Here is a 26,536-nt window from a genome sequence, read left to right as displayed (position 1 = left end):
TTTGGTAAATAAAAAAGATCAAATGAGATTTCCTTTAAGATGAAAAGTTTATTTTGCCTTTTGCCTAGAAGCAAAACTAGTGAAAATTAAAATTAAAGTATAAAAATAAATATAATTTACATTCATGGACATTCCACTCAAAGAAAAAATAACAAAAATAATATATATAAATAAAAATCCATTAAAAGCACAAAACAATGTCTGGCACTTTTATGAGAAAAAGCTGTGAACATTAAAAAATTTGTAAAACACATAAGCTTTTATCCTTTAAAAAAACACTCAAGTTTTGCATCCTTAATCTAAAACTAGTTTTATCTCTGAAATATACTATTCGTTGTAGCCAATTTGCATTACTGTACACAAAACTTTTAGCGTCTATCTTTCATACTGGAAAGACCCACAAGATCTGAGTAAGCTGTATCCTGAGTTTTCAGAATGATAAAGCACAATTTATCATATTAAGAAGATAATTTTGATACACTTTGCCCACAAATATAAATTGGTAACTCAGATATTTTTGACTGTGTTCTATTTCTAATTTTCTGATTCACTCATTAAATAAATGATACATCTCAATAAAGAAAATCAAGTTTACACCCAGAGTAGATTACTATTTTCTGTCTACAGCTAGATGTAAAGGTTAAATTATAAATGGAACGGAAAATCGAAGAAAACAATCTTTATCTCGACATTCTTAAGAGAATATTAAGAATATATACAGTCTGCATTTTCAAAATACCAGTATCTTTTTAAAATTTAAGTTAGAAAGATTAAATGTACACATAAATGTTCCCAATTTTATGTGAGAAGCACAAAGCCCTTTTGGAGATGGCATGATAAATTAACAGTGACATTCTTTTTCATAAAATCATGTTCCCTTGGTAACATTTTTTGGTTTATATTTTAAATGATTATGTAAGTGATGAAAAACCTTAAACATTAGTGCCTCTTATGTAATGCAGACTTTCAACTAGACAGTATTATTATCCCATTTGAAAATCTGAATTTATCATATAGTATAGCCCTTTATTCTCCCCTAAATCCAGCATGCTAAAAAAAGCAGACTATGAAGAAATAAACAGACTAAATAGAAAATGTAACTGCATGCAACATGTTATTCTATTTTAAAGAAATAGATGTAAAATGCATTCATTCCTAAGTGCTACTACATTTAAGAAGATTGTGCTATCTTCCCCAAACTTGTTATACCCTCCACAGAAAGATTTTATAATTTAATAGAAATGTTTCTAATAGTACTAGGGTAATAACATACATTATTAACATACATTAAGCCTAACATTTCTGTGAGACAACTAGTTGTTGAGAGGAACGTATACCTGTGACCAAAATGGTGATGCCCAGCTACTCCTGTGGTGAATTTTAGGCGGACCACAATCAACAGGCAAGTGTTCTATCCCATGTGGTTATACCGTAAGTCCAAGAATATGAGAGATTAATCAGAGTTTTCAAAGTTACAAAACCGGGGAAAAACATTCTTCTGCAATAATTTCCCCTCAAACAGAACAGTATCTAGTTTATCAAATTCAGCAGTGTGCAGAGATTAATGAAATTTATATTTCAGAACTTATTTATAAGTTATCACACCTTTTCAATATTTTACAGAAATAAATGCAAATGTCCTTTAAGTTTACAAAAAGGTTCTCGGCAGACACCTGAGTAATAAAACAAACTTATGTTTGTGCAGGTTAAGGACAGAAATGAGCCAATTACTGAACACTAATTTGTCTTCACCCGAAACTGATATTAAGAGGAAAATTCGGTGGGGGGGATGGGATTAGCCAGACTGACCAAAATATCCAGATGATTTTTCAGCCCTTTGACATCACTTTGCCTGGGTAAACAGAGTCCAGAGTTAAATAAAAAGTCGTGAGCAGGGAAAATAATATGGATCCTAACCCTTCCCCCCTTTTTTATCCTAATGAATGTTGTCTTCTTAAGTTGTCGCAACATTTGGCCGCTTTCTTTGGATTTTTCCTGCATATACTCCTAAAAATAGAGCAAAACTAATATTATTTCTCAATGTTAGTTTTTCTGTAATGATACCATTTAATGTGTGCCCACTGTGTACCAAGCACTGAGATAAGCAAAACACATTATTATATTTAATCCTTATGTAAAATAATCACGAGGTCAAAATTGTTACTACTATTTTAACAATAATAAAACTGAGACATAGGAGAGTTAAGTCACCTGTATAAGTAACAGAGCTAGAAGTAGAAACTCTGAGAACCCAGTTCTACCTGATTCATTGTTTTACTTAACCATTTTGCATTACTACCTCCTACTCTGCTTTAATTAGCAGTTTCTGAATTTCACTATAAACTCTTAAGTCAAGCACAAGACATCAAATGAATGTTTTAAAACATATATGAGATCAGAGACTGCAATTTAGTTTCTAAAAACTATAAACAACTTTAATTGCTTTGCAGCAAACTTTAATGCCTTAGAATTGTCCTTCAGTCTAAGAATATGATAGTCTATCAACATAAAAATGAGTTTTCTATAAAATGCTTAATAAAAGGTTTGTCCTCCATGTAGATCAAATCAAAGCATAATTTCAAATTTGTTTGAAACATAATCCAGGCCATTAAAAATTCAAGGAGGAAAGAATAATCTTTTCAAAAGCAACTATGGATCCCTGTGTTGAGATTCATAGTAGAATTTTAGTCAGCCATAAGCCAAATTTTCAGTTTATGTAAAAGGATAAAATTCTTTAGTCTTTTTCAATTGTCTAAATATGCACTCATGTATAAATAAATCTTTAGGAAAAAATAGGAAAGAATTTTTGTACTTGTTTAGATACATATTAATTATACATGTTAATTCAAGGGTTAAGTACATTTTTATTAATAATTATGTTGCAATGCAATTAGACCACAATAGTTCTAAATACTAAACTTCATTGTACACATTAACTGCAATGACTTCCTAGTCATCCTTTATACTGTTGCGTATTACTGAATAGAAACAGTAGTTGCTATTTTACTTATAGATTCACAAGTGACAAATAGTGGAGATGAAATGCATGAGAAAGAATATGGAGAGTAGTCACTGTGGCAATAGACAACATTAGGAAAAACAATACTAATTCCTCAATGATTTGCCAACTAGCTAGGATTTATTACAATATATAACACTAACATGAGAAAAAATTGAAAATGTCTTAAAATTCCATGTAACTTCACAAGCAACAGATCTGGTGTTTGGTCTGAGTTCTTCCAAATGGTTATCTTTCAAACCAGCTGATTCTACCTCTGGAATAAGCAAGATTTTCAGCTCTGTAATCCCCTTTAAAACAACTCCGTTGACTGTCACTCACAGTGAATTCCAAAAGATGACCTTTTAAATTATCCTCTATATATTCAACATTATGAATTAAACTCACTATATATACATGCAAAAGGCGAGCAATCAATTCAAAGTTGTGATTAATATCTTGTTCCCTCTTTGAAATTATGTGAATAACATGAAAAAATTTATGTTGCTTATTCCCTCCTAATTTGGAGAAAATTACTTAGTAATAAAAGCTCTAAAATATGAATAATGGTGTATTAATGAGAACACTAGAATTGATTAAAGATTTAATTTTAATTGCCTGGTGATTAGGTTTCTTGTAAATGTTTAGAAAGCAGTCTAGTTAAAGCAAAGCATTTTGAAAGTATTTTTAATGGATCACATAATTTTTGGTGAGTTACCATAGTGCCTTAACAAAGACACCTAAAAAATATTAAAACATTAGCTTAAGGGTTTTGCATTAGCTCAACACTGAATTTGTCTTTTTGCCACCATAAATAGGATTTTAAAATACACTTTTTGGCTTAGCCCTTAAATAATTCTCAAATAACGAACATAAAGAGAAATTTAGCTCAAGCTTCTTACTGAGCAAAAGATTAAGACTTCACCCCCTCCCACTTGGCATATTCACATGTGACCTTGTGGTCAGAGAGAAATTCTTCCCCTTATGTGCAGATACAAATATTCCTGGGTGATACACCTCCCCAAAGCTGAATAGACATGCACAGATTTAGACATCACATCATTATATTTTATTCATTTATAAAAACTTTTCTGAGTTAAGCATGTATAATTCTACAAAGTTTTCAGATTAAAAAATACATAGTGTCTCCATGGAATTTACAGAAATCAAGATTGGAACCACAGTTTCACTAAGATCTCCTGACTGCTGCAAAATACTAATACAAATGATCACTAGTAGGAATGACGGTGAATATGCCAAAATTATGGTGGCAAGGAAAGACACTCTATCCCACTGGTATGGCCTGGGTCATGGGGCAGCTTGTGCACGTCTTTCTATTGAATGGGTTTCAGGAATTTGTTTGCTACACACCTGAAACAGGCGCTCTGTTAGGCACTCTGCTCTGTGAAGACTTCTGTCTATTTTGCACAACCCCCTTCACTGATGTCTTAGGGGTTCTAATTGAATATAAAAAAATTAATAAGTCACTTGCATTAAGTTCTAAATGTTCAACATTCAAAAAAAGCAACCATACTGCATCAACCGTTCAAAGCACAAATAAGCTTGAAAAGAATTAAGTCTCATGCATGCGCACAGTAAAGAAACTATACCTTTCCCTTCGTCAGGAGACTATAACCATGACTTACGCTTTGTTGGAGAAACACTTTGGTGATGTTGAACTTACTATGTGGATGTTTACATTATTTAATGAGCTAAATGGTATGAAATGGAAAGTAGAAACACGCCAACATAAGATGATAATTAAAATATAATACACAACAGTACATCAAAGGGTTATCTTTGAACAAAACGTTAAAAGCTCTTCCTAATACTATAGAAAGATCGCATTTGAAAATAGTTATCCTTTATATAAAAAGCTAATCCCTCTCAAAGCTAATCTTGATTTGAATATTTTTAAATACCCATGTGTGTTGAATTCTTACCCTTGTCTACTCAGTAGCCTATGAACAGGTGCATTCTGTCCTTGATTTGGCTGAAGGACTCTGTTGACAAGGTAAATAAAAAATTAATTCAATAGGATAAATTCAGTTTTTCCCCCACGTTCTTTCAACAGATGAAAGAAACAGTGAGGCAGAAGTCAACGATGCAATGATTTGGCCTATACATTATCACAATGCAAAACAAATTGATTAAAGTGTATCAATATGGTGCTTATTTGCTCACCAAGAGAACAAACCTCGGTTTTTTTATCAGGAAAGAGATGTCTAACACAAATATTAATCCTTGTGCTTTTAGATAATTTATTTACGTACTTTACAGAAGGAATTTTTCCTTTCAAACATCTGAGAAACAAAACATCACTCTTGTAAGAGCAGAAAACAGGTCAGAAACATTAAGCTAGCTTTCTAAGGTTTTTAAGTAAGTATCAAAGACCCCTTGGACTGTAGACTGAACTCAGGACATATGGGGCTCATATTTCCATCAGAGATAGCATGTCCTAGAGAAAGCTCCACGAACATCTGGTCTGGCACATGACCACGTATATGACCAGGTGTTACTATGGATTCTGACTCTGTGACCCTCCACCCCAACAGGGAGAGATTTACTGATGTAAAGTAGAACAAAGCCAACAAAAAACAAGCTTGGGATTTATAAGATTTTCTTTTCCTTAAAAGTTAAAAAAGAGCCTCTTACTGAGACTAAGTGATTTTTCTCACCTTGTTTCAGAAGGATTTTGCTTAACCAGAAATTTCTTATTTGGCATTCCCATTTCTGCAGCTCTAACACAATATAAAAATAAGGACACACAAATAATGTATTTAGAAAGGGGGAAAACACATGATTAGAAATGTGATACAGGATGACAGAAACAAATCATCATTTCAAAGTTGGTGCACTACTGAAAGACCTGTAATAAGCATACTAAAGACAAATTTCAAGAAAGAAGAGTTTTAATAGGATAGTTTCAGAATATTATTTGCATTAAGTTTTTCCCGCTAAGAAGTCTTTAGGATATTTGAAAAAGAATATATTTAAAAGATATAAAATTAACACTGAATATAAGGATTTAAGTATTTTTAAGATTACTTGATTAGCTATCAATTACACAAGTTGAACGTTGACAAATTTATTAGTTAATACATTTATCTAAAGATAAAATCAGATTTTACCACCAAAACTATCTATATAAAGGGATTTCTATCACCTCAGCTGCAGAAGAGTTAACAATTCTTTATTTCTAATTTGAATATACAAACCAACAGTTGCTTAAAATTAATTGGCTTGATAATAATTAAATTAGAATATGACAAGACATGAAAAAAACTTACCTCATGTACTTCTTCCTATCAAGAGACTTCTGTGTTGCAGCTGAAAGAGCCACTCGTGGACTTTTCATTTTATCCTTTAAAATACAAAAGTAACATGAAGCTGTAGGGGTACCAGTAATACCACTAAAGTATAGTATTGGATGATCTCAAATTGCATGGAAAAGCTTCTCTTACTGGCATTTTGAACTTTAACTTAGTCTTTACAATTGAAGCAGTCTAATTTTTTTAATTAAATAATTAAAATTATTTTTCCCAATGAAATAGTATAAATTTGGCTTGTTTTTCTTTTGCCAACCACACTAAGATCATTGATTCAAACCACAGATCTCCAACACTCTGATATACAGTTAACCCTTGAACAACACAGATTTGAACAGCACAAGTGACTTACATGCAGATTTTTTTTCAACAAATATATTGGAAAATTTTTTGGAGATTTATGACAACTTTAAAAAACTCACAGATGAACCACATAACCTAGAAATATGAAAAAAAATTTTATGTCATGAATGCATAAAATATATGTATATACTAGTCTATTCTTACATAAGCATAAGGTGAGTGATATTTAATATAAAATTAATGTGTTAGTTTCCTTACTGTTTTATAACTGCTTTCAAAGAGTTACGTTACCATACAGTATGCAGGCCTCTTGCTCTTTCTCTCTCTCTCTGCCTCCCTCTCCCTCTCTTCTCTCTCAACTACAGCCTATCATCACAGGTACGTGTTTTTTTTTTTTTTAAATGTAACACTGTTTCCAATACTGTATTATGAATATGACAACACTGTATGCCATGATTATAACAATTTATTCCTTAGTGTACAGGCTAGGCTACTGTGAAGCAATCATATTGATTACACTAGGTTCCCATAAATCAAACGTATTGCTGCTTCCTCATTATCAATGCATGAATTGTTATACCTGTAAATAAATGTGAACTTGTTTTTCACATTATCTTTTCATTTTTTTTTTATCTTTTCATTTTTGATGTCTACCGTTAGTAATACATATAACATCTACAGTGTTTTGTATCATATAAGACAATATTGATGTAGGTACTTAACAGACACGATTCATCTTATAAACAGACAACATAAATTATGGTATTGATAAATACAGTACTGTACTGTAAATATATTTTCTCTTCTTTATGATTTTCTTAATATTTTCTTTTCTCTAACTTATTTTAAGGATACAGTATATGATACATATAACATACAAAATATGTGTTAATTGACTGTTTATGTTATTGGTAAGGCTTCTGGTCAACAGTAGACTATTAGTAGTTAAGTTGCTGGGGAGTCAGAAGTTACACTGAGATTTCTGACTGTGGGCCACCCCTAAGCCTCCACGTTGTTCAAGGATCAACTGTATTTCAAATTAATTTGGAGCCTCTTTTCTAACTCTGATTTCCAAAAGAGGTAAAATATACATGACAGTTTCAAGGAAATTCAATCAGGAGCAGCCGACAGTTTTTTATGAGTCATCCAAGCAATATTTAACACTTAACTAAAAAATCTAATCACAAAAACAGTATGTAATTCTTGCCAATTTCTTTTAAGTTTGTCTACAGATTTAAATATTATTGGTAATCCTGGGAACTACCTGTTTTAAGAATTGTAGGATGGGGGCCTCCCTGGTGGCGCAGTGGTTGGGAGTCCGCCTGCCAATGCGGGGGACGCGGGTTCGGGTCCTGGTCTGGGAGGATCCCATGTGCCGCGGAGCAACTAGGCCCGTGAGCCACAACTACTGAGCCTGCACTCTGGAGCCCGCGAGCCACAACTACTGAAGCCCGCACGCCTAGAGCCCATGCTCCGCAACAAGAGAAGCCCCGCAATGAGAAGCCTGTGCACCACAACAAAGAGTAGCCCCCGCTCGCCGCAACTAGAGAAAGCCCGTGCACAGCAATGAAGACCCAACTCAGCCAAAACTAAATAAATAAATATTAAAAAAAAAAAAAAAAGAATTGTAGGATGGGTGCTAAAGTCAATAAAGAATGATATTTAGTATCAATTACACCAAACCCAGAAGAGCCTCAATGTGAAGTAATTATAGATAGATCAATCAATTGATTGATCTGCCCCTGGTTCCTATTAATATCTGGTCTTTGACCCCAGTTCCTGACACAAAGCTCCTGAAACCCTTTTAATCAAATCTCCTGAGTGATAGGAGCATCTTTTGTTCTAATGCTTGATCTTTGACTTCGGTTCCTGACACAGAGCTCCTAAATCCCTTGAAATTTCCCGGGGGATAGAAGCAATTTTTTTGAACCCGGGCTCCGACAGTGAAAGCACCGAGCCTTAACCACTGGACAGCCAGGGAAATTCCCCAAAGTATCTTTTGTTCTAATAAGACAACTTTTGGTGGGCTCTGAATGAGGGCTAGTCACCAGAAAGACCAAGCACGATTACAACCTTGAAACTTTCAGCCTCACCCCTATCCTCCGGGGACAGGACAGAGGCTAGAGATTGAGTCAATAATCAATCATGCCTACGTGATGAAGCCTCCATAAAAACACTAAAATACACATCCACATGCTGGGAAGGTGGCACACACCCTCCACAGGACAGAAGCGCCTGCTCTCAGGACCCTTCCACACCTCGCCCTATGCATCTCTCTATATGGCTGTTCATCTGTATCTGTTACTGTATCCTTTATTATATAATAAACCATTAAATGTAAGCAAGTGTTTCCCTGAGTTCTGTGAACCATTCTAGAAAAATTTTCAAACCCGAGGAGGGAGGCATGGGAACCCCATTTTATAGCCAGTTGGTCAGAAGCAACATAATTATTAATAAAATGTACTTAACCCTTGAATTAACATGTATAATTAATATGTATCTAAACAAGTACAAAAGTTCTTTCCTATTTTTTCCTAAAGATTTATTTAATGAGATTGGCATCTGAAGTGGGGGCAGTCTCATAAGACTGCCTCCTTAACATGTAGGATCTGATACTAACTCCAGGTAGATGGTATCAGAACTGAATTGAATTGTAGGACACTCAGCTGGTGTCAGAGATCTGGTGTGGGGGGGGAAACCCACACATTTGGTATCAGAAATAATTTGTGAGTATAAAAGAAATAGAGGTTTTTTTTCACTCACTAGTTTAAATGTCATGTAACATACCATTTGCCTGAGCATTTTCTCTTTGCGAACTTCTCGATCATGATGTAGAATAGACATTCTTTCAGCTGCATCCATTACAAAGAATATGTCATGAATACCATACAGGGCAGCTCGCAACTAAGTTCAAAAGAAGAAAATATTATACCCATTTAAAAAGATGAGGTTAGAGGCCAGTAGTATTATGTATGCTCTTATTTAGAGAAAAAGGTTAAAGTTTTCATTGAAACCTACTTTCAGTGGTTCAGTGAAGGCAGAGAAATAAAACATTTCCATTTCCTAAGAGCCTTGAGGATACATGCATTACCTGAGCTAACACTCTTTCCTGAAGAGAAGCATCTTGTGCTGAAACAACACCTCTCTTTAATGGTGCTTCCAACTGAAAACTTCTTATGAATTCCATAGTATCCTGAAAGAAGAAATGCTCCTTCATTTTTCTAGAAAGATTTCATGATCACTGGAGTTTCCTTTTGTTCTTTTTCTCAGTCAAAACGAAATGAAGAACACAAAACTATTACATCAGAAGTCAAAACAGCACTCACTTTAAAGTTAGACAAAAAAATGCACAAACTACTTCATTTACATATTTTTAAAAATTATCTGAATGAGATTAATCAATTTCTAAAAGCCTATATTATGTGACTAAAAAATGTTTGATCTGCCTAAGTTCTGAACTAATTTGTCAACTCAGCTGTCACAACACTGATAGGAACAGACAGAAATGTAACACAATTTACACAATCCTCTTACTTTTACAGTTTGTCGAAGTTGTTTCAGCTTATCTGTCTGCATGAGCCTACGAGTAAGAAATCCTTTTGCTACTGCAGTTACTTTGTTAAATTTTGCTTGTACTTCTGGACTGAAAACCTAGAAGAAATAAGATAGACACAACATTTTAATAATCTGAGCATTATACTCAAGATTGTTTTTCTTAATCTATTACAATGAACTAAATTCTTCTATATGTGTTTACTCTGTGTAGTTTAATCTTTAATAAAAGCTAAGCTTTTGATGTATTGCAAAATATTTATGCCTCATTTGTACAACCTAAGATAACATAGCTCTTTAGAAAAGATATAGACAGACAGACATGCATGCATATATCTTTAAGTTTGCCCACCTGAGACCATTCAGTTTTGGCCCTTCCAAAAGGCCTTGTTACTGAGAGTTTGGTCAAGCCACTAGCTGATGATCCCCAGAGGTAGAATGGTACTTCATTTGCAGAACCAAAGCTGTGTTGTAGGGCAGAACTTGTGAAACCTTGAGAAATATACATAAAGTATTATACTTGATGTCAAATAATTAGAATACACAGACCATCCAAATAAACATGACACTCATTAAGAATAACAACTCTGAAACTGATCCACAGCAGACTTAAAATATTTATGGACTTCAAGCTTATGCACCAGATGGATCTTTTCAACACAAACAGCATCTCAGGATAATTGAAGATGTGAAGATAAGCTCTTATTGGGACTGGGTAATGAGATGTAATTCAAGATCATTCAGGAGATAGCAAACTGTGTTATCACTTGAAGAATATCACCTGCTACTTGAATGAATAAAGACCAGGCTCTGAGTCAAATTTCCTGATATTTTCCTTGCTAAGGTGGCTTTTCTCATGAACCTGCTCACTGGTCTTTGATCTGCTGCTATCATTTCATTTTTCACCAGTTCCTAAGCAGCTGGCAAATAGCAGTGGGTTGGATGTGGAATGACTTACAGAAAGGAGGTACAATTTTAAAGTGTGCCAAATAAGATATCTTACTATAGGATAATTTTTTCAAATGGAAAAGGATTTTTTTAAATATTTACCAGAACTATTTGAATTTGAAGTATGGAGTGAGTCCACTTGAGACAGCATTGTTTCTAGTAAACCAGAGTCACTTATCTTTCTCCATTCTAAGTCCACAGCATTGCTAATGCCCAATTCAGAGGCTTCTGCTGTAATCACCTTCTTCTCTTTTAACATTTTCTCCCGTTCTTCTATTTCCTATAGATTAACAGTTTATTATAATATGGTAGCTCTTTTCATTACATCTCCAAATAGTGTTTTAGGCTCAGCTAAAAGTATGTATGATTATCAGCAAATTATTATTTATTTCAGGTTCTCCTCCCTCAAATAAAATTGACTATTTAATTGATTTTAAAATGTGATAATCTTAAAACAAGTGTCCTTCCTCTTATGATATACTCTTACAGAATGCATATTTCAGCATCTACTTACAAAATACCTTTTAAAAATATTAAAAATTTTGAATCAAGGATTCAATTAAGTATCCTTTTGATAAATTATGCATTTATTTTTAGATAAGGATCAAAATATTTTAACTCACACTTTGGCAATAAAAATACTCTCCATGACACGGGGAGGGGGAAGGGTAAGCTGGGACAAAGTGAGAGAGTGGCATGGACATATATACACTACCAAATGTAAAACCAATAGCTAGTGGGAAGCAGCCGCATAGCACAGGGAGATCAGCTTGGTGCTTTGTGACCACCTAGAGGGGTGGGATAGGGAGGGTGGGAGGGAGGGAGACACAAGAGGGAAGAGATATGGGGATATATGTATATGTATAGCTGATTCACTTTGTTATAAAGCAGAAACTAACACACCATTGTAAAGCAATTATACTCCAATAAAGATGTTAAAAAAAATTTGATAATTCCAAAGTCACTTTTTTTTAAATACTCTCCATGTATGAAAATCAATGACCCCCTTAGATTAAGCTATACAAGGGTAACAATTATAAGTATCCTATACATGACCAAAACTCCACTCACCAGCCCTATATCCCTACATTTTAATTCCTCACCTTCCGCAGTCTCTCCTGTTCCCTTTCCTGCTCAGCTATGAGTAGCGATAACTGCTGGGCGTGCTGCTCTTCTAGTCTCTTCCGCACTTCTTCGAAAGCTAACATCTTGCTTTTTAATATCTCCTCGCCTTCTGAAAAGAAACATGTCCCCTCAAATTTAGAAAATTTAGTAATATCTGATTTTTATAACATCAATTTAAATTACGCTTCTGACCAGAGAGTATTCCTGGATCTGACCTAGTACAATCAAGATATAGCCAGGTCCCTACTTTGAATCACGTTCTCTTTTGCCCTCCTCTCATTTCATGCCACTAAAGGTCTGTATCTCATCACCCTAACCCACTCGTTCGACAGATCCCATCATGATCTGAACTGATAAAGCCAAGACTATATGTTCCGTCCAATTCTCCTTACTGCAACTAACTTCACGATGTGGTTCTCATGTGCATCTCACCTCCATTTATTTTCTTCACTCTTGTCCTTCTCCAGGGTCTCTGGTATTGTAGCTTCTACTTTTGCTTTGTTTTACTTTTTTAAAATAAATGTTGCTTTTACAGTGTAAAGCTACTCAGCTTGAGGCTCCAAAAAAGATTGGATATTAAAATTCTAGATATTTTAATTACTAACTAAAAAATTTATTAAATCAGTATGACTATGCAACTTACTGAATAGAAAGTGGTGTGACACTTTGAAATGTTGAAATATCAAGTATTACACAGATGTAGCACATAGATATTTAGGAATCCACTATAATTCAACTAAATTCAAAGAATCCTTCTTTCCAAATACACAGTCAATGATTTTCATTGAAGATAAGCGCATTATATTTGTCCTACCTGCCATGGTATTCTGATAATTTGTTCCTAAATACATTTTATTCAGCTACAACAATTTGCAGTTGTTCACATGCAATTTTTTTATAGGCAAGGGGGGGCTGGAAAAGCAGTTGAATTGTAACATTCAGCAAGAAAGGAAAAAGGCCCTCCACTCAACCACTCAGCCAACAACTGGAGTCCATTCAGCTCTACCTTAAAAACTTTATAAATGAGTGCCTGTCCAGGGGATCCCTCTCTGGGAGGTGTGCCCGAGGCAGGCAGCCAAGCAATGGGCAGCTCTCGGCACAATGCACTGCCGCCCTTGCCCACTCTGATAGCAAGCCGGCTGCCTCCATGCCTGGCCTCATCTCACACGCACTGGCCTTCCTCCTGTGAAAGCACAGCCAGAACTGCCACTTGGTCAGTCTGTGTACTTTTGGTATTCACCGAGACAGCTACTAGCCTGCTATGTCATCTACTTGGAGAAGCCAAGCTGGCTCCTCAGATATCAACTGTTTTTATTAGAGTGCTTATAAAGTCGCACAGGTGTTGTGCAGTCTGCCCCAACCCAACCCTATTTTTCCTATAAACCTTGTTACTTTTAGTGTGCAATTTTACAGAATATGAAGTTTTTTTCAGGAGGATACATATCCCATTAGAGTTGAAATGTCTGTGTCTAAAAACTTAATTTACTTGATTTATATGTCTTCCACATCAGTAATGAAGAATTATGAGCCATGACAACAAAGTAAGGAGTAAAGACATGTTTTAACAAGTTACTGTTGATATAACACTAGATGCAACAGAAAGAAATTTGAAATAATTTTCATTAATAAAGACACCACTCTTGAAACACTACTCACAGAGCCTTATTTGTGATATCTTCTCTAATAATTTAGTGTTAAAGTGTTTACTAAAGGGCCAACTACATGAAGATCTCATTACAAATGAAAGGGCAAGCTGATGAAAATATTAGAAACCATAGTCCAAAAGGAAGACATCATAGCAATATACTGGATTAAAACTATGAGTGATGTTTCATGCAAGAACTTTTTCCTCCAGTCATTAACAATATTCTCTGTAATACCAAGTGGATTGTGAAAGATTCATAATTTAAATAGGAAAATCCTTTAAGAAAGCCTATCAAATGGCAGTAAACTGTAGCTAGTGATGCTCTGATAAATGAACAGATGAAGACAATTATAATTATTCTGCAATTATTATTATTCTGACAATTATTAATTGTCAATTAAAGGTATTAAATAGAGATGCTACCTGCTTGGCAGATATTAAACACTTCGAAGCTATCTTACCTTTGGAACTACTTTCTAATATTTTATTCTTGTTGATGTAGACAGACCCCTTAGAGTATCCTTTTTCTGGCAAATGTTGCCTTTCCTGTTCAGCTATTCCAGTTGTTATGACATAAGGCCAGTTTTCTTTTTGCAAATTATCAATATCTAAATCAAGTCTCCGTTTAACTTTCTCAAAACTGTTATCCAAAAATTGTTCATTTCCACAGGACGCTGTAGGGGTGTCCATATGCTGTCTGGTATTCTGGTTTTGCATCAGTAAAGGAGATGGGTTTTTTACGTCATAAGACTTATTCAGTCCCATTTGGAAACTGCAGGAGTTTTTCTCTAACACATTGGCTGACTTGAGTCCACTCACAGTCCCAAAGTTTTGACTCACTATACATTGACTGGTGGCATATGGCTCATGCAATCTTTCCACTGCAGTACATGTACTGTCCATTTTGTGTGGTCCTCTCCCATCAGATGTTAACTGACCTTCCATGATAGCAAGTCCATGAATAACTTTATTTTCTAATTGACTTCCTGAAGATTGACATACCTGATTTGATTTACCTAAAACCATTTCCTGTATGGCTTCAGATGTATTTTTACTGACATAAACCTTGCTTGAACAAACTCCTGCTAAATCAATTGGTAACTCTGGCACAGTTTCAGGTACATTTGTTTTTTCATCAGTTTCTTGAACAACTAAGTCTACCGCCTGTTCTTTTCCTTTAGGACTTAATTCACAAGCATTTATTGGGTTATTTATAAGTATATGACATGCTGATGATGGCCTAGAACACCTTCGATGCATTTTAGGACTTAGGCTTGGCTCTGGGCTAGGTAATTTGGCATATGAACCAGTAAGACTTTTGATAACATTATTTTCAGTAACAAAAGTGGGAATGCCTTTAAAATCAGAATCAGGCTCTAAAACAGTGGAATGGCCAGTTGGTACAGGTACGTCCACTTTAGAAAAGCTACCTAAAATGGATGTATTCACGCTGCTTGCTTGAGTGGAAGCACCTTGGAGAAGAACATTTGATTTATTAAGGCTTGGTTTGTCAGGAATAACTGAACCACAGTGTTTGCCCATCAACTGGGCCTTCTCCTTTTCACAGTCAGTCACTTTAAGAGCATCATTTTCTTTGTCTGAATAACTCTCATTAACACTCCTCTTTGCACTACTTCTCAGACTGTGTCTAGACTGCTCTCTTTCTATATATTCCTTTGACTTTTTCATCAGCTTCTGAAGACTCATTATGTAGGGATCGGGAGTAACTTCCTCCAAAAGTGATGGATCTTGTTCTTCATTTGTTGGAAAGAGACCACCAGAAATAAGTGGTTCTTGTGCAGCTGTTGAGGAGGTCTTTAGAGAAGCTTCGTTTTCTGCGTGGCTAATATTTGAACTATCACATTGCTTCAGATAATTGAATTCTTCTGAGTCCCTAGCTAAGTCTATCCCATTAGATTTAAATTGGTCCTCAGTATTCAATGGCAAAATTCCAGTTATCTTTTCCAACTTTGCTAAAGTAGAGTGTTCAGTAGGGCTTGGCAAGATATTTGGAAGTGTAGCAGGAACATTCAAGTTTCTGACTTCTGAATTAGAGTAAACGGTTTCAGTCTCCCACTGATCAAAATCACAGGCATTAGGTGCTTTTCTAACCTGAAAAAGGAAATTTAAAAATTATTATTTCCAGGAATTCCCTGGTGGTCCATTGGTTAGGATTCTGTACTTCCACTGCAGGGGGCACAGGTTCGATCCCTGCTTGGGGAACTAACCTCACGTGCCGTGTGGATCAGCCAAAAAATTAATTAATTAAAAAAAATAAATTTAAGAAATAAAAAGTAATATTTCCTCACTACACAAAAAGCCTTTGATTTCATTGTTTTCTAAAGTGAAACTGAAACTGAAGATTCAGAGTTCTAATATTTGAAAACACAAATAAAAACTCAGATGACCTTTTCTATGGTATTCTATATCACATGGAGCTCAAATTACTATAAAAAGCATCTACTGGTCATCCTGGCCTATTTATTAACAGATTAAAAGAGAATTCCCTCACGGTCCAGTGGTTAAGACTCCGCACTTCCACTGCAGGGGGCGCGGGTTCAGTCCCTGGTTGGGGAACTAAGATCCTACATGCCGCCAGGTGCATCCAAAAATAAAGAAAGAAAGAAAGAAAAGGAAAAAAGTCATTTATCTAATCTGATACAAATATGAACATATGTGCATATATATACACACACATTCATATACTCATGTGCAATTTAATCTTGGAATAGAAGCATTTTCCTCAACCTTCTTCTGGTTATATGTTATTAACATCACCAACTGCTCCTCCTACGAGAACTATCATCTAGGGATAACAATGTGTAAGATAAATAGCAAGTAATTAAATTTCTTACATAGATGATTCCTCTTTAACAAGGACTAACTTGCCCAGGACACTGATTAAGCAAAAAAATAATTCAGTACCAAGACTCCTGCCTCCCATACGCTTACTCCAAATTTTAACTAAAATCCTTCTATATGATGAGACAAATTTGTGGTAAATGATAGGTCAGCCATCAAGCTTAATACTTAAAAAATAAGAAAAACTTCAACTTAAAACCTGATTCATTAAGGCAAATTTCAATTTGATTAACTGGGTGATCATTTAAAACAGCAACCTGTTAATGAGTTTTTGAACAAGCAAAATAAGTTAAAAATTTAATAAAGATGAAAACAATTGTATACACAAAAGATCCAACAGAAAAAAATAAAATTACATTTTGTATCTAAATAATTCGACTTTGCAAAAGAACAAAAAGTGAACTAGGATGTTTTCTAAAGATTATACAAGCATATATGAAACTGGCAGAAATCATTATCATATTATCATATGAATACACTCCAGAATCCTGAATTTTAAAAGATTTTTAGGTTGTTTTGTATGTGTTTTTTTTCTTAGGCAATATGGCACTCTTATTTTACCTTACAAATCCCAAGACATGTAATGATTTCCAGGTACTATGCAATAAACAGTACAACAAGATCTACTTGGTCACAACCTCACAATCGAAATAAAACAAAAGGGATACATACTCATGACACACGTTCGCAGGTTTAAGTAAAATAAATTATTTCCTCAAAATAGCTAAACATTTCATATTTGTGATATTCAGCAGCCATGCTTTTTGTACATCACTAAAAAAGCCTTTGGTTAGACAATTTAAATAACAACAATAACAAAATCTATCATAGAATCATAGGTTTTACAGATAAAACAGACCTTAGAAATCGATTTGTATTATATAAAATTTCTCTATCTGCATAATTAATTCATTACTCTATAGTTCAACATTGTACACGTTCTATTAAGCAGAGAAAGTCTTCAAACTCAACAATAAACTCATTAGTAGTATATCTGATATATTCCCTCAGTGGACCAAGAATGATATGCCATTTTTGTTCCAATAATAGGAAATATCTAATAAATAAAAAACCCACCTTTACTGTGCTACTCACTACATTTTTTAAACTCAATATGAGCAGTAATTATACTTTACAAATTAAAATCTACTACCCACAGAGAAATGAAGGTAGTAGTTAGTCGGAAATATCCTAAGGGTCATTGTACATAAATCATCTAGTATGAATTACACACACCACAAACCCCTAAGATTATAAAAAAAATTAAAAGATGTAACCAGCAAAACAGGGTTATATAAGGCAGAAATTATTTGTTTTGTCTAATTCACTGTTTTTAGTATGAAATGATCCAGACCTTAAAACACATTGTTTATACAAATTTAAATTAAATAAAAATCATTGCAAAGGTATAGATGTGTTGTTTAAATAGTTTCAATTTGTATCTAAGATGCATCTAGGCAATTCTATTATCTAATCTAAATTGCATTTGTGTATCTAAGAGCAGAATTTTCACCAGAAAAAAAATTGGGGACAGTTATTTACTTTAGCAGAGAATGAGAATAAGGTCATTGAGTCAATAGTCTGATTAGTTCAGAGGTAAACTACAATGGCCAATTCTATCATTGTCACTGAGAATTCAATGTTTTTAGAGTCATAAGACACAGACAACAAGCAATTATACTCAGTGTATGGGTCCATTGTCTAAGTACCCTCTGATTCAAGTACTGAGCACCACTAACAAGCAAGTGAATTTTCTTTGGAGTAACTGAAATGGAATATCACAAATTATGAAGCTTTTCAAGCTTAACAGTATATTGGTAATTAACTACTAAGGCAAATTTATTCCTGAAAAATTATCATCAATGCTTAACTCATGATTTCTTAATTATAATTTAAAAGAGCTTAAATTACACACCTGAACATTTTCAAGAATCTCCTGGACACGTGTCAGTAAAGCTCTCTTCCTGTTAACCTGCTTTCTTGCTTCTACATCAAGTGCTTTCTGCTTTTCTTGTTGCATTTCCTTTCTTTTCTCGATATTAAGCTGAAAAACATCATAAATATGTAATTATTTCTCATAAATGTAAAAATATCAAAATCAGGCAGTTTTGAACCAGAATGATTAAAAATGTGTGTAACCGGTAAAACTATCTACAGTGAAAGAAATCTGAACAGTGGTTGGGGGTGATGACTGGGATGGAGCATATGAAATTTTTCTGTGGTGATGAAAATGTTGTGTGGGTGTGAGTTATAAATGGATGAGAACTCATGGGACTGCTTTTTTTGTTTTTTTTTTTTTTTTTGGTCGCACTGTGTGGCATATGGGATCTTAGTTCCCTGACCAGGGATTGAACCCATGCCTCCTGAATTGGGAGCACGGAGTCTTAACCACTAGGCCACCAGGGAAGTCCCCAGCACTAATGGAACTTTAACACTTAAGATCTGTGCATTTTACTGTAATTATTCTCAATTGAAAAAAAAAAAGTTGAAAGAAAAAAAAACTGTTCACTTATCAAATGCTCTGAAATGAAAGATAAAATTAACCCTTTTGGCTATTGTTGAGATTTTCATTTGGTAATGTCTTACTTCACTGGTTCAGTTAGATTCTTTAGCTTCTAATCCTCTAATCAGTATACATTTCACCTCTTTGCTACCTCAAGAAAATGTCCAAAGGTTTAATGATAGAAGAAACAGATAATGTTTTATTTGCCTACAAAATCAGAACACATATTTGGTTCCACTTCATTGTAACCTCCAATAAAAATGTAACGTACTGAAAAAATTGAAGGCTTCCAAGCATTATATTTTTTTTAGTGGATTTAAGTCTTTATTATTAAGTCCTGGGAAGTTTAGTCACTATGTTAAGGAGTCAAGACTTATTTTAGATTTATGCAAATAGAAAACATGTCATAAAAAATTATTTCAAAGTTGCAGTATTTGACTATCAAATACAACCTAAAAACATGGATTAAGGTCCATAAGCATTAGATTTTGCTTACAAATAAGTAACTGATGAAGTCGTAGACCCTAAACAACAAGGCCCAGACATTTTGGCCTATATTAAACTAATCAAGCAATATGTCATCAAGTAGCTGATAAAACTGTTTTAAAATCTTTTCTTATTTGCATGGTACCAAAGAATCATTCCACAGTTTACTTGCTAATCAAAAAGAGAAAAGAAAATGTATACCTTTAGAGTCATATGGCAGTCACCACTGTAGAAGCAAGTGTTCAAACTACACATTACTAAAAGACAAACAACTACACATTATGTAACTTCTGATTTAATTTAATACGAAGTACATGGCATCATCTCCAAAGAATTCTTGCTAAAAATGTTTAACCTGACTCTAACCAAACTATTAGACTAATTTCCAGTTTATAGGAACTACAGGGACTAGAGGGCAAGTTAAATGTCACCATGAGGAAACAATCAGACAAATCCAAAATGTAAGGCATTCTGTAAGATCTCTAAAAATTCACTATCATAAAAAACAATTTTTTAAAGAAATTAAGGAACTGTTCTATATCAGAGATTAAAAAAACGTAACAAGTGAATGCTATTTGTAAACTGACTGGATCCAGACAAGAAAAAAAAAGTTATAAAAGACATTTTGAGCACAAATAGAGAAATCTGAATATAAACAGAATATTAGATGCTATTAAAATTATTATTAACTTTCGTAAAGTGTGATATGATATTGGAGTTTTATGTAGGAGAGTATCCTTATTTTTAGAAACTGTATACCAAAATATTTAGGGGAGAAGTGTCATGTATCTGTAATTTTCAAATGGCTCAGCAATAAAGCAAAAAGAGTTTTAAATAAAGCAAAAGCAAATAACGCAATAAAGGGAAGACGGCAAAAATGTTAAAAATTGTTGAATCTAAATGGTAGATATGTGGGTAGTCACTGAACTATCCTCTCAACTTTTCTGTATGGTTGAAAATTTCATTACAAAAAGTTGGCAGAAAATATTGACCTTTTAAATCCTGCTATACAAAAAAGGAATAAATTTAAAACTCGCTTTCTTTCAGTAATATAAGTTTTCTGATTTGAAATAACGTCACATACATTTATAAAATATTCAATCAGTATCAAAGGGAAACACGATGAAAAGTGTGTCTTCCCTCTCATCCGATATTCCCTCACTCCTCCCCAGAGAAAGAAGATAACAGTCTTATTTTAAAACCCAAATAGTTAGCATATATTGAGTACCTACTATGATCTAGGTAGTGTTGTAAGCATTTTAAATGTATTAGTTTGTTTTCCTCAAAACAGCCCAATGAGGTAGGCACTATTTTTTATCCTCATTTAACAGATAAAGAAAATGGACCTGCAAGTTCACACAGCAGGTAAGTGGCAGAGCAATAATCTGAATCGAGGCCAGAGGATCCAGAGCCAGGCTTTTAACTACTACTCTATACTGCCTCTGAGAGCATGCTGTGTCCAGTGATTTACAGTAGCTTGTGAAGATCCTTCCATGCCCACACATTAAGATCTACTGTACTCATTTTAATGAGAGTCTATAAAGTGGACCAGTTAGTTAAACTAGTCCAGTACTGATGGACATTTAGGTTGTTCATCAATCTTTTGCTCTTTTAAACAATGCTCCTATAACCTTACACATACTTCTTCAGGCACATGGATGAGTATAATTGTAAGATATTCCCCAAAATGGAATTGCTGAGTCAAAGGTTATACACACTTTTAAATTCTGATAAACACTACCAAACTGCTCATCAAAAAATAAAATCAACCGATTCTCTGAGCAAAAGTGCATTTTAAGTGCCTCCTCCCCACAAGCTAAGAAATACTAGATCCTATCAGATCTTTGCCAATCAAATATGTTAAAAAAAAAAAAAGCAAAAACCAAACAAACAAAAAAAACCAAACGCTAACTCATTTGCATTTCTTTACTTATGAAAAGGGTCAGGCATCTTTTTTATATTTATAAGCCAGCCTTTCTTTTGTTTTTCTGTGAACTATCTTAGTGGTTCACTATAGAAAAAAAGATTATTTAAAATCAAAAACATTTACCAGTGGAGAAAGCACAGCCACTCCATGGAAGCGAATAAGTGAGATGCTTTCAGGCTGGACAGGTAGAAAGCTCTCTGTGGATAGTGATGCTTCTTGGATTCTGGCAAGAATTTTCTCACAGAACTTCTCATACTCTTCCATCTTCCCACAATCACACTACAAGAGAGAAAAAAAGCCATTTTTAATGTGCTGACAAAATAGATCTTAATTTATTTGGCAAATCTCTAGGGCACTGAAATATTCCTGGAATTCACAATTTCTAGAACTGGCTTTCCCAGAATTGTTTCACTGATCAGGAGCTAATTCTTGGGTATAGGAAAGCACCTCAAGACCCTGCCCAGTCAAGCCTTGCTTCATATACTAAATATTTCTGAAGATTTGTACATAATCAATCTTTAAATGTGATTAGTTTAGAAAAGTACTAAGAACTCAGCAATGAAACCTGAAAGAAAATCAGTTGTAAAACATAATATTATCTTTTCTTCAAGAGGACTTATCTACACATCACAAGGAAAACTAAATAGGACTTCCCTGGTGGCGTAGTGATTAAGAATCCGTCTGCCAATGCAGGGGACACGGGTTCGAGCCCTGGTCCAGGAAGATCCCACATGCCGCGGTTCAACTAAGCCCGTACGCCACAACTACTGAGCCTGTGCTCTAGAACCCGCAAGCCACAACTACTGAGCCCGCATGCCACAACTACTGAAGCCCGCGTGCCTAGAGCCTGTGCTCTGCAACAAGAGAAGCCACCGCAATGAAAAGCCTGCGCACCGCAACGAAGGGTAGCCCCCGCTCGCCGCAGCTAGAGAAAGCCCGCACGCGGCAACGCAGCCAAAATAAATAAATAAATAAATAAAATAAAATAAGAAATCTAAGCAGAAAAATGTGTGCAACGGTTTATTTATTAAAAAAAAAAAAACCTAAATAATACAAAGGTAGGAATGCTTTTGTAGCCAAAAAAAAAAGACAAAAGGGCTAGTTAAATAAAAACTGGTATTTACTTTCAAAAGTTCTTTTTTCTATCATGGAGTCCAAAGTCTATTACTTGCATATCTTAATAATATAATTTGACTCCATGATAACTGACCAAATCAGTCGGAAGTGGAAAACAGAATCTACTGGCTCTCATATTAATTCTACTTTACTGTTAAAAAGTGGAACCATCACCAAACCACTTAAAATAATCAGTCCAGTAATTTCACAATTTCTGGGAAACTGTGATGGTGGCTATGAAAATACAAGGTAAAAGGAAGGGTTAGCTACCAAATTCATTCATCCAGCAAGTGTTAAATATTTGATTGCCTGTTTCCATAGCATTATGTCTGGCATTGTTTCCTTTAAATAAACAAGGGAAAGGGAAAGTGAAAGAGAGATATCACTGGACACATAACCAACAACGATATGATCTGTGAAAACAGAAAAACTTATACAATAATGCTTCTTTAAGTGTTCATTCTAAAACAATTAATTAACAAAGAAAAAAAGAGAGAGGGAAGGGAAAATCAATTCATGACGTGGGATATGCAAACATGAAATAAGATACAATACGATACTGCCCTAAGCCTCAAGGTACTTAAAAATTTAGTACGCTAACGTATCAGGGACAAATAATGTCACAGTTAGAAATGAAGAAAAATCATATTCAAAATTATGATTAGATTATGAAAAAAGATATATTGGTACTTTTGACCAACTGGTAGTCTTATTAATAGCAAGACTTCTTCCTACCATCCCATCAATTCTAATTATTTCTACATTCATTTATGCAAACTGAGAGTTTAATTTCAAAGAAATGGTTCTCTAGCGTGTAAATGAGATTATTTTGCAAACTTATATTCATAAGACAAGCAAAAGTAAAAAACAAAACATAACACCTTACTGCATGATAACCATAGCAAGGCCTCCTTTTTTAATCTAGACTTCAACCCACATTATGATATCTTAACAATCAAAATAGGCAGAAGCTAAGATATAAGAGAAATTCAAATGACCCCATTTCTACTAAAATACTTCAAAAGATTTTTTAACACAACCCATGCATCCAGCATTACAAGAAACCAAAACAGATTACTCATACAATTAATGTAATATACTTCCAATGGACACACAAGCAAAGCACGCAAGGTCTGGGAAATTTAAGGAAATAAAATATCTTTATGGCAAAAGTTTTATATTTCTTTCAACAACATCATATAAAAAATATGCCTCATTGTTTCAGAAAGTTAAATTCACATCCCTTAAACAGTATATGTTTGTCATACATATTGCAGACATACAGCAATATATTATTACAGCATAACTTATAGCCTATAATAGGGTATTAAACATCCAAATACAAGTCTAATATGATGATTATGGAAATTACCAAGTGACCCTAGAGCATGACTGGATCATTCTCATCCTTTAGTCTCAGCTTGGAGGTCTCTTCTGAGGCCGTCCCTGATTATCCCAACTAAATTAACCCTGCACCCTAAATTAACCCTTCACTATCACACTACCCTGCTGTTTCCCAATTTTCATAGCACTTACCACTATCTGAAATTATCTTGTTTATTTCCTTGGTTTTTGTCTTTCTTCCTCCACCAAAATGTAAGCTCCATAAGCACAGGTACCTTCTCAGTCTTGCTCACCACTGAATCCCCATTACATAGGACAGTGTCTGTACACAATAGGCACTTCATAAAAATATTGAATAAATAAATTAGGATAATTAGCTCAAACAATAACATAAACCAGAAAAAAGAAGACAGCAAAGAAGCTAGCAAGGAAGAATGGAATTTTGAGAATGACTTTCATAGATGACCCTATTCTCAGAGAAACTGGTACCTCTAAACTGCAAAGGCAACCATTTAAAAAGCAAGCGTCTGTATCTTATATGATCAAGCAAGAGGGCACTTCGCTTCTCACGCCACAGTTACCTCTGTCAGCAGGGTTTTATTTTAAGGGAGCCTTGACTACAAGGCCACTCCAACCACAAATCTGCTGCCCCATACTTTACCAGCAGGCATTACTGGTCCACATGAATTAATAATTTGTTGGCTGCATCAAGTGCAGATATGCCCTGTCTTCTCCATTTAGACGATGATCCTTCTCCAAATGAGGCTCTTTGCAAACCCCATAGACTCACGATTCTGCTACCTACTCCTCACCAGTGCTCTATCAGAATTGTCACTGAAGGGAATGGTAAAAGTAACACAGAACACATCTTGCCTTGTTTTCAGTTGCTAGCTGGTTGTTTACCCATCAGTCCTCCTAAAAACAAACTTCCTGTGGAGGCAATAAAGGGGAAGGTTCTTATTCAGGCACACACACTAGCTGTATGTTCTTGGCAATTCACTTACCATCTCTGTCTCAGTTTCCTCATTTGTAAAATAGGGATAATCAAGAGTATCTCTCTCAAAGAGATTCTGTGAGGATTCATTAGTATACCGTAGGATATGCAGAAAGCATCAATAAATGGGAGCGCCTTTTATTTCGAAGAGGATGATGATGATTATGATTTTTTTCACTTGTTTATGAACTCCTGGAGGGCAGCGACAGTACTTGGTTCCTGGTAAGATTCAATTTAACTTAAAAACGTGGAAAGGGGGACAACAGCTTCCTCATTTTGCTGTGTCCAGACCCCTCCCCATTAAATCACTCTCTAGGCGCCTGACATTTGCCTAAACTGGGGGGTAGGGAACTGGTATTACAACCAGATAGAAGCAAAGGATGGGAACCACCCAGTAGCATCATGGGTAATAAAGAGAATTTCCTTTTTTTACTTCATGCTTCTGCCCCCAGAGAATCGCAAAGGCAGAGTAAACAGCGCTCCTAGGGTCTCTGCTTGGCGGTAACTGCCGTTCAGAAATGGCCAGTGCACACCCTGGGGTCGCTCCCCTCGCCAGAAAAAAAAACGGCCCAACCACTTTTATCAACAGGAGGTGGTTCCTCGGGTCTGGCCCGAGTTTATTTACTGGGGACCCTCTGCCCTCACCCTAGCGCCCCAAGCCCACCTCCCCCAACTCCTCTAATAAGGCTCCATCCCGAACACCCCCAGGACGGTGCCAGCATCTGAGCATCACCTCCGCGCCCGGTGCCGCCGGCCCCCGGGATATCCGCCTCCGCCCACCCGGAGCCTTTCCAGAGCCTCAAGGCCCAAGAGCCCGGCACCTTCGCTCGGGTTCCGTGCAGAGCCCGCCCTCAGATACTCAGCGCGCCCATTCCGCCCGCCCTGCGGCCTCGCAACCGAACCCGCTGAGTCAAGGCCCCTCTCACGCACACACCTGTTCTCCCACGGCCGCGGCAGCTTTCCTCCCCTCGCTACGGGCCTTGGCAGGAAACAAACTGCTCAATTGGTACTGACTGAGAGCAGCTCCATCCACCGCCGCCTCCTCCTCCTCCTCCCCGCCATATTACGGTGCTCAGGCGGCAACGCGGGCTCCTGGCAACCGCCGCCGCCGCCGCTGCCGCCGCCGCCCGGACTCCACCTCTTAGGGCCGGCACTTCCGGTGGTTGCTTCCGGGCCGTTGGACCGGTTGGGCCTCCAGAAAACTACAATCCCCGAGGTGCTTTGCGCGCCTGGGTACGCGTCTAGGCCCAGCGATGGAGGGCGTTTTACTTGCGGGAGGCGCGGTGCAAGCTGGGAGGCGTAGTCTTCACTGCCAGCTCATAAATCTTATTTCATTAAGAACGCTCCTCAGGTCTGAAGCCCTCTGAAATATTCCTTGAAACTGCTATTTTTCACTTACCTGTA

General features: G+C 35.6%; 1 protein-coding gene across 4 annotated transcripts; it reads right to left on the bottom strand.

The window, feature by feature from the left end:
• Window positions 1-130: 130 nt before the first annotated feature.
• CCP110 (centriolar coiled-coil protein 110) lies at window positions 131-26,259 on the bottom strand. 4 transcript variants are annotated; one of them, XM_059897567.1, is made up of 17 exons: window positions 26,067-26,259; window positions 25,143-25,351; window positions 24,331-24,476; window positions 21,802-21,957; window positions 18,678-18,806; window positions 14,362-16,012; window positions 12,234-12,364; window positions 11,233-11,410; window positions 10,535-10,674; window positions 10,165-10,281; window positions 9,722-9,823; window positions 9,418-9,534; window positions 6,289-6,362; window positions 5,677-5,739; window positions 4,942-5,001; window positions 4,370-4,455; window positions 131-2,007 (listed from the first exon to the last, which is right to left on the bottom strand). In XM_059897567.1, the coding sequence occupies exons 4-17, from the start codon at window positions 21,940-21,942 to the stop codon at window positions 1,955-1,957; spliced, it is 3,042 nt and encodes a 1,013-aa protein (XP_059753550.1). In that variant the 5' UTR covers window positions 21,943-21,957; window positions 24,331-24,476; window positions 25,143-25,351; window positions 26,067-26,259; the 3' UTR covers window positions 131-1,954. The 4 variants fall into 4 exon arrangements, with proteins under 4 accessions (XP_059753550.1, XP_059753549.1, XP_059753553.1 ...); XM_059897566.1 differs by lacking the exon at window positions 25,143-25,351; XM_059897570.1 differs by lacking the exons at window positions 4,370-4,455; window positions 25,143-25,351.
• Between the last annotated feature and the right edge of the window lie 277 nt (window positions 26,260-26,536).

Source organism: Balaenoptera ricei, chromosome 15 (genome assembly GCF_028023285.1).
Source record: "Balaenoptera ricei isolate mBalRic1 chromosome 15, mBalRic1.hap2, whole genome shotgun sequence".
NCBI classification, from domain to species: domain Eukaryota; kingdom Metazoa; phylum Chordata; class Mammalia; order Artiodactyla; family Balaenopteridae; genus Balaenoptera; species Balaenoptera ricei.
The sequence above is the reverse complement of the archived record's forward strand: the minus strand, read 5'-3'. Positions and strand labels throughout refer to the sequence as shown.

Coding starts and splice junctions, on each gene's coding strand:
- CCP110 (XM_059897567.1), bottom strand. CDS start 21,942: ATGGAAGAGTATGAGAAGTTCTGTGAGAAAATTCTTGCCAGAATCCAA. Junction 5,740..6,288: donor GATAGGAAGAAGTACATGAG/GTAAGTTTTTTT, acceptor ATATTGTGTTAG/AGCTGCAGAAATGGGAATGC. Junction 2,008..4,369: donor TAACAGAGCGCCTGTTTCAG/GTGTGTAGCAAA, acceptor CTCTATTTTTAG/GAGTATATGCAGGAAAAATC.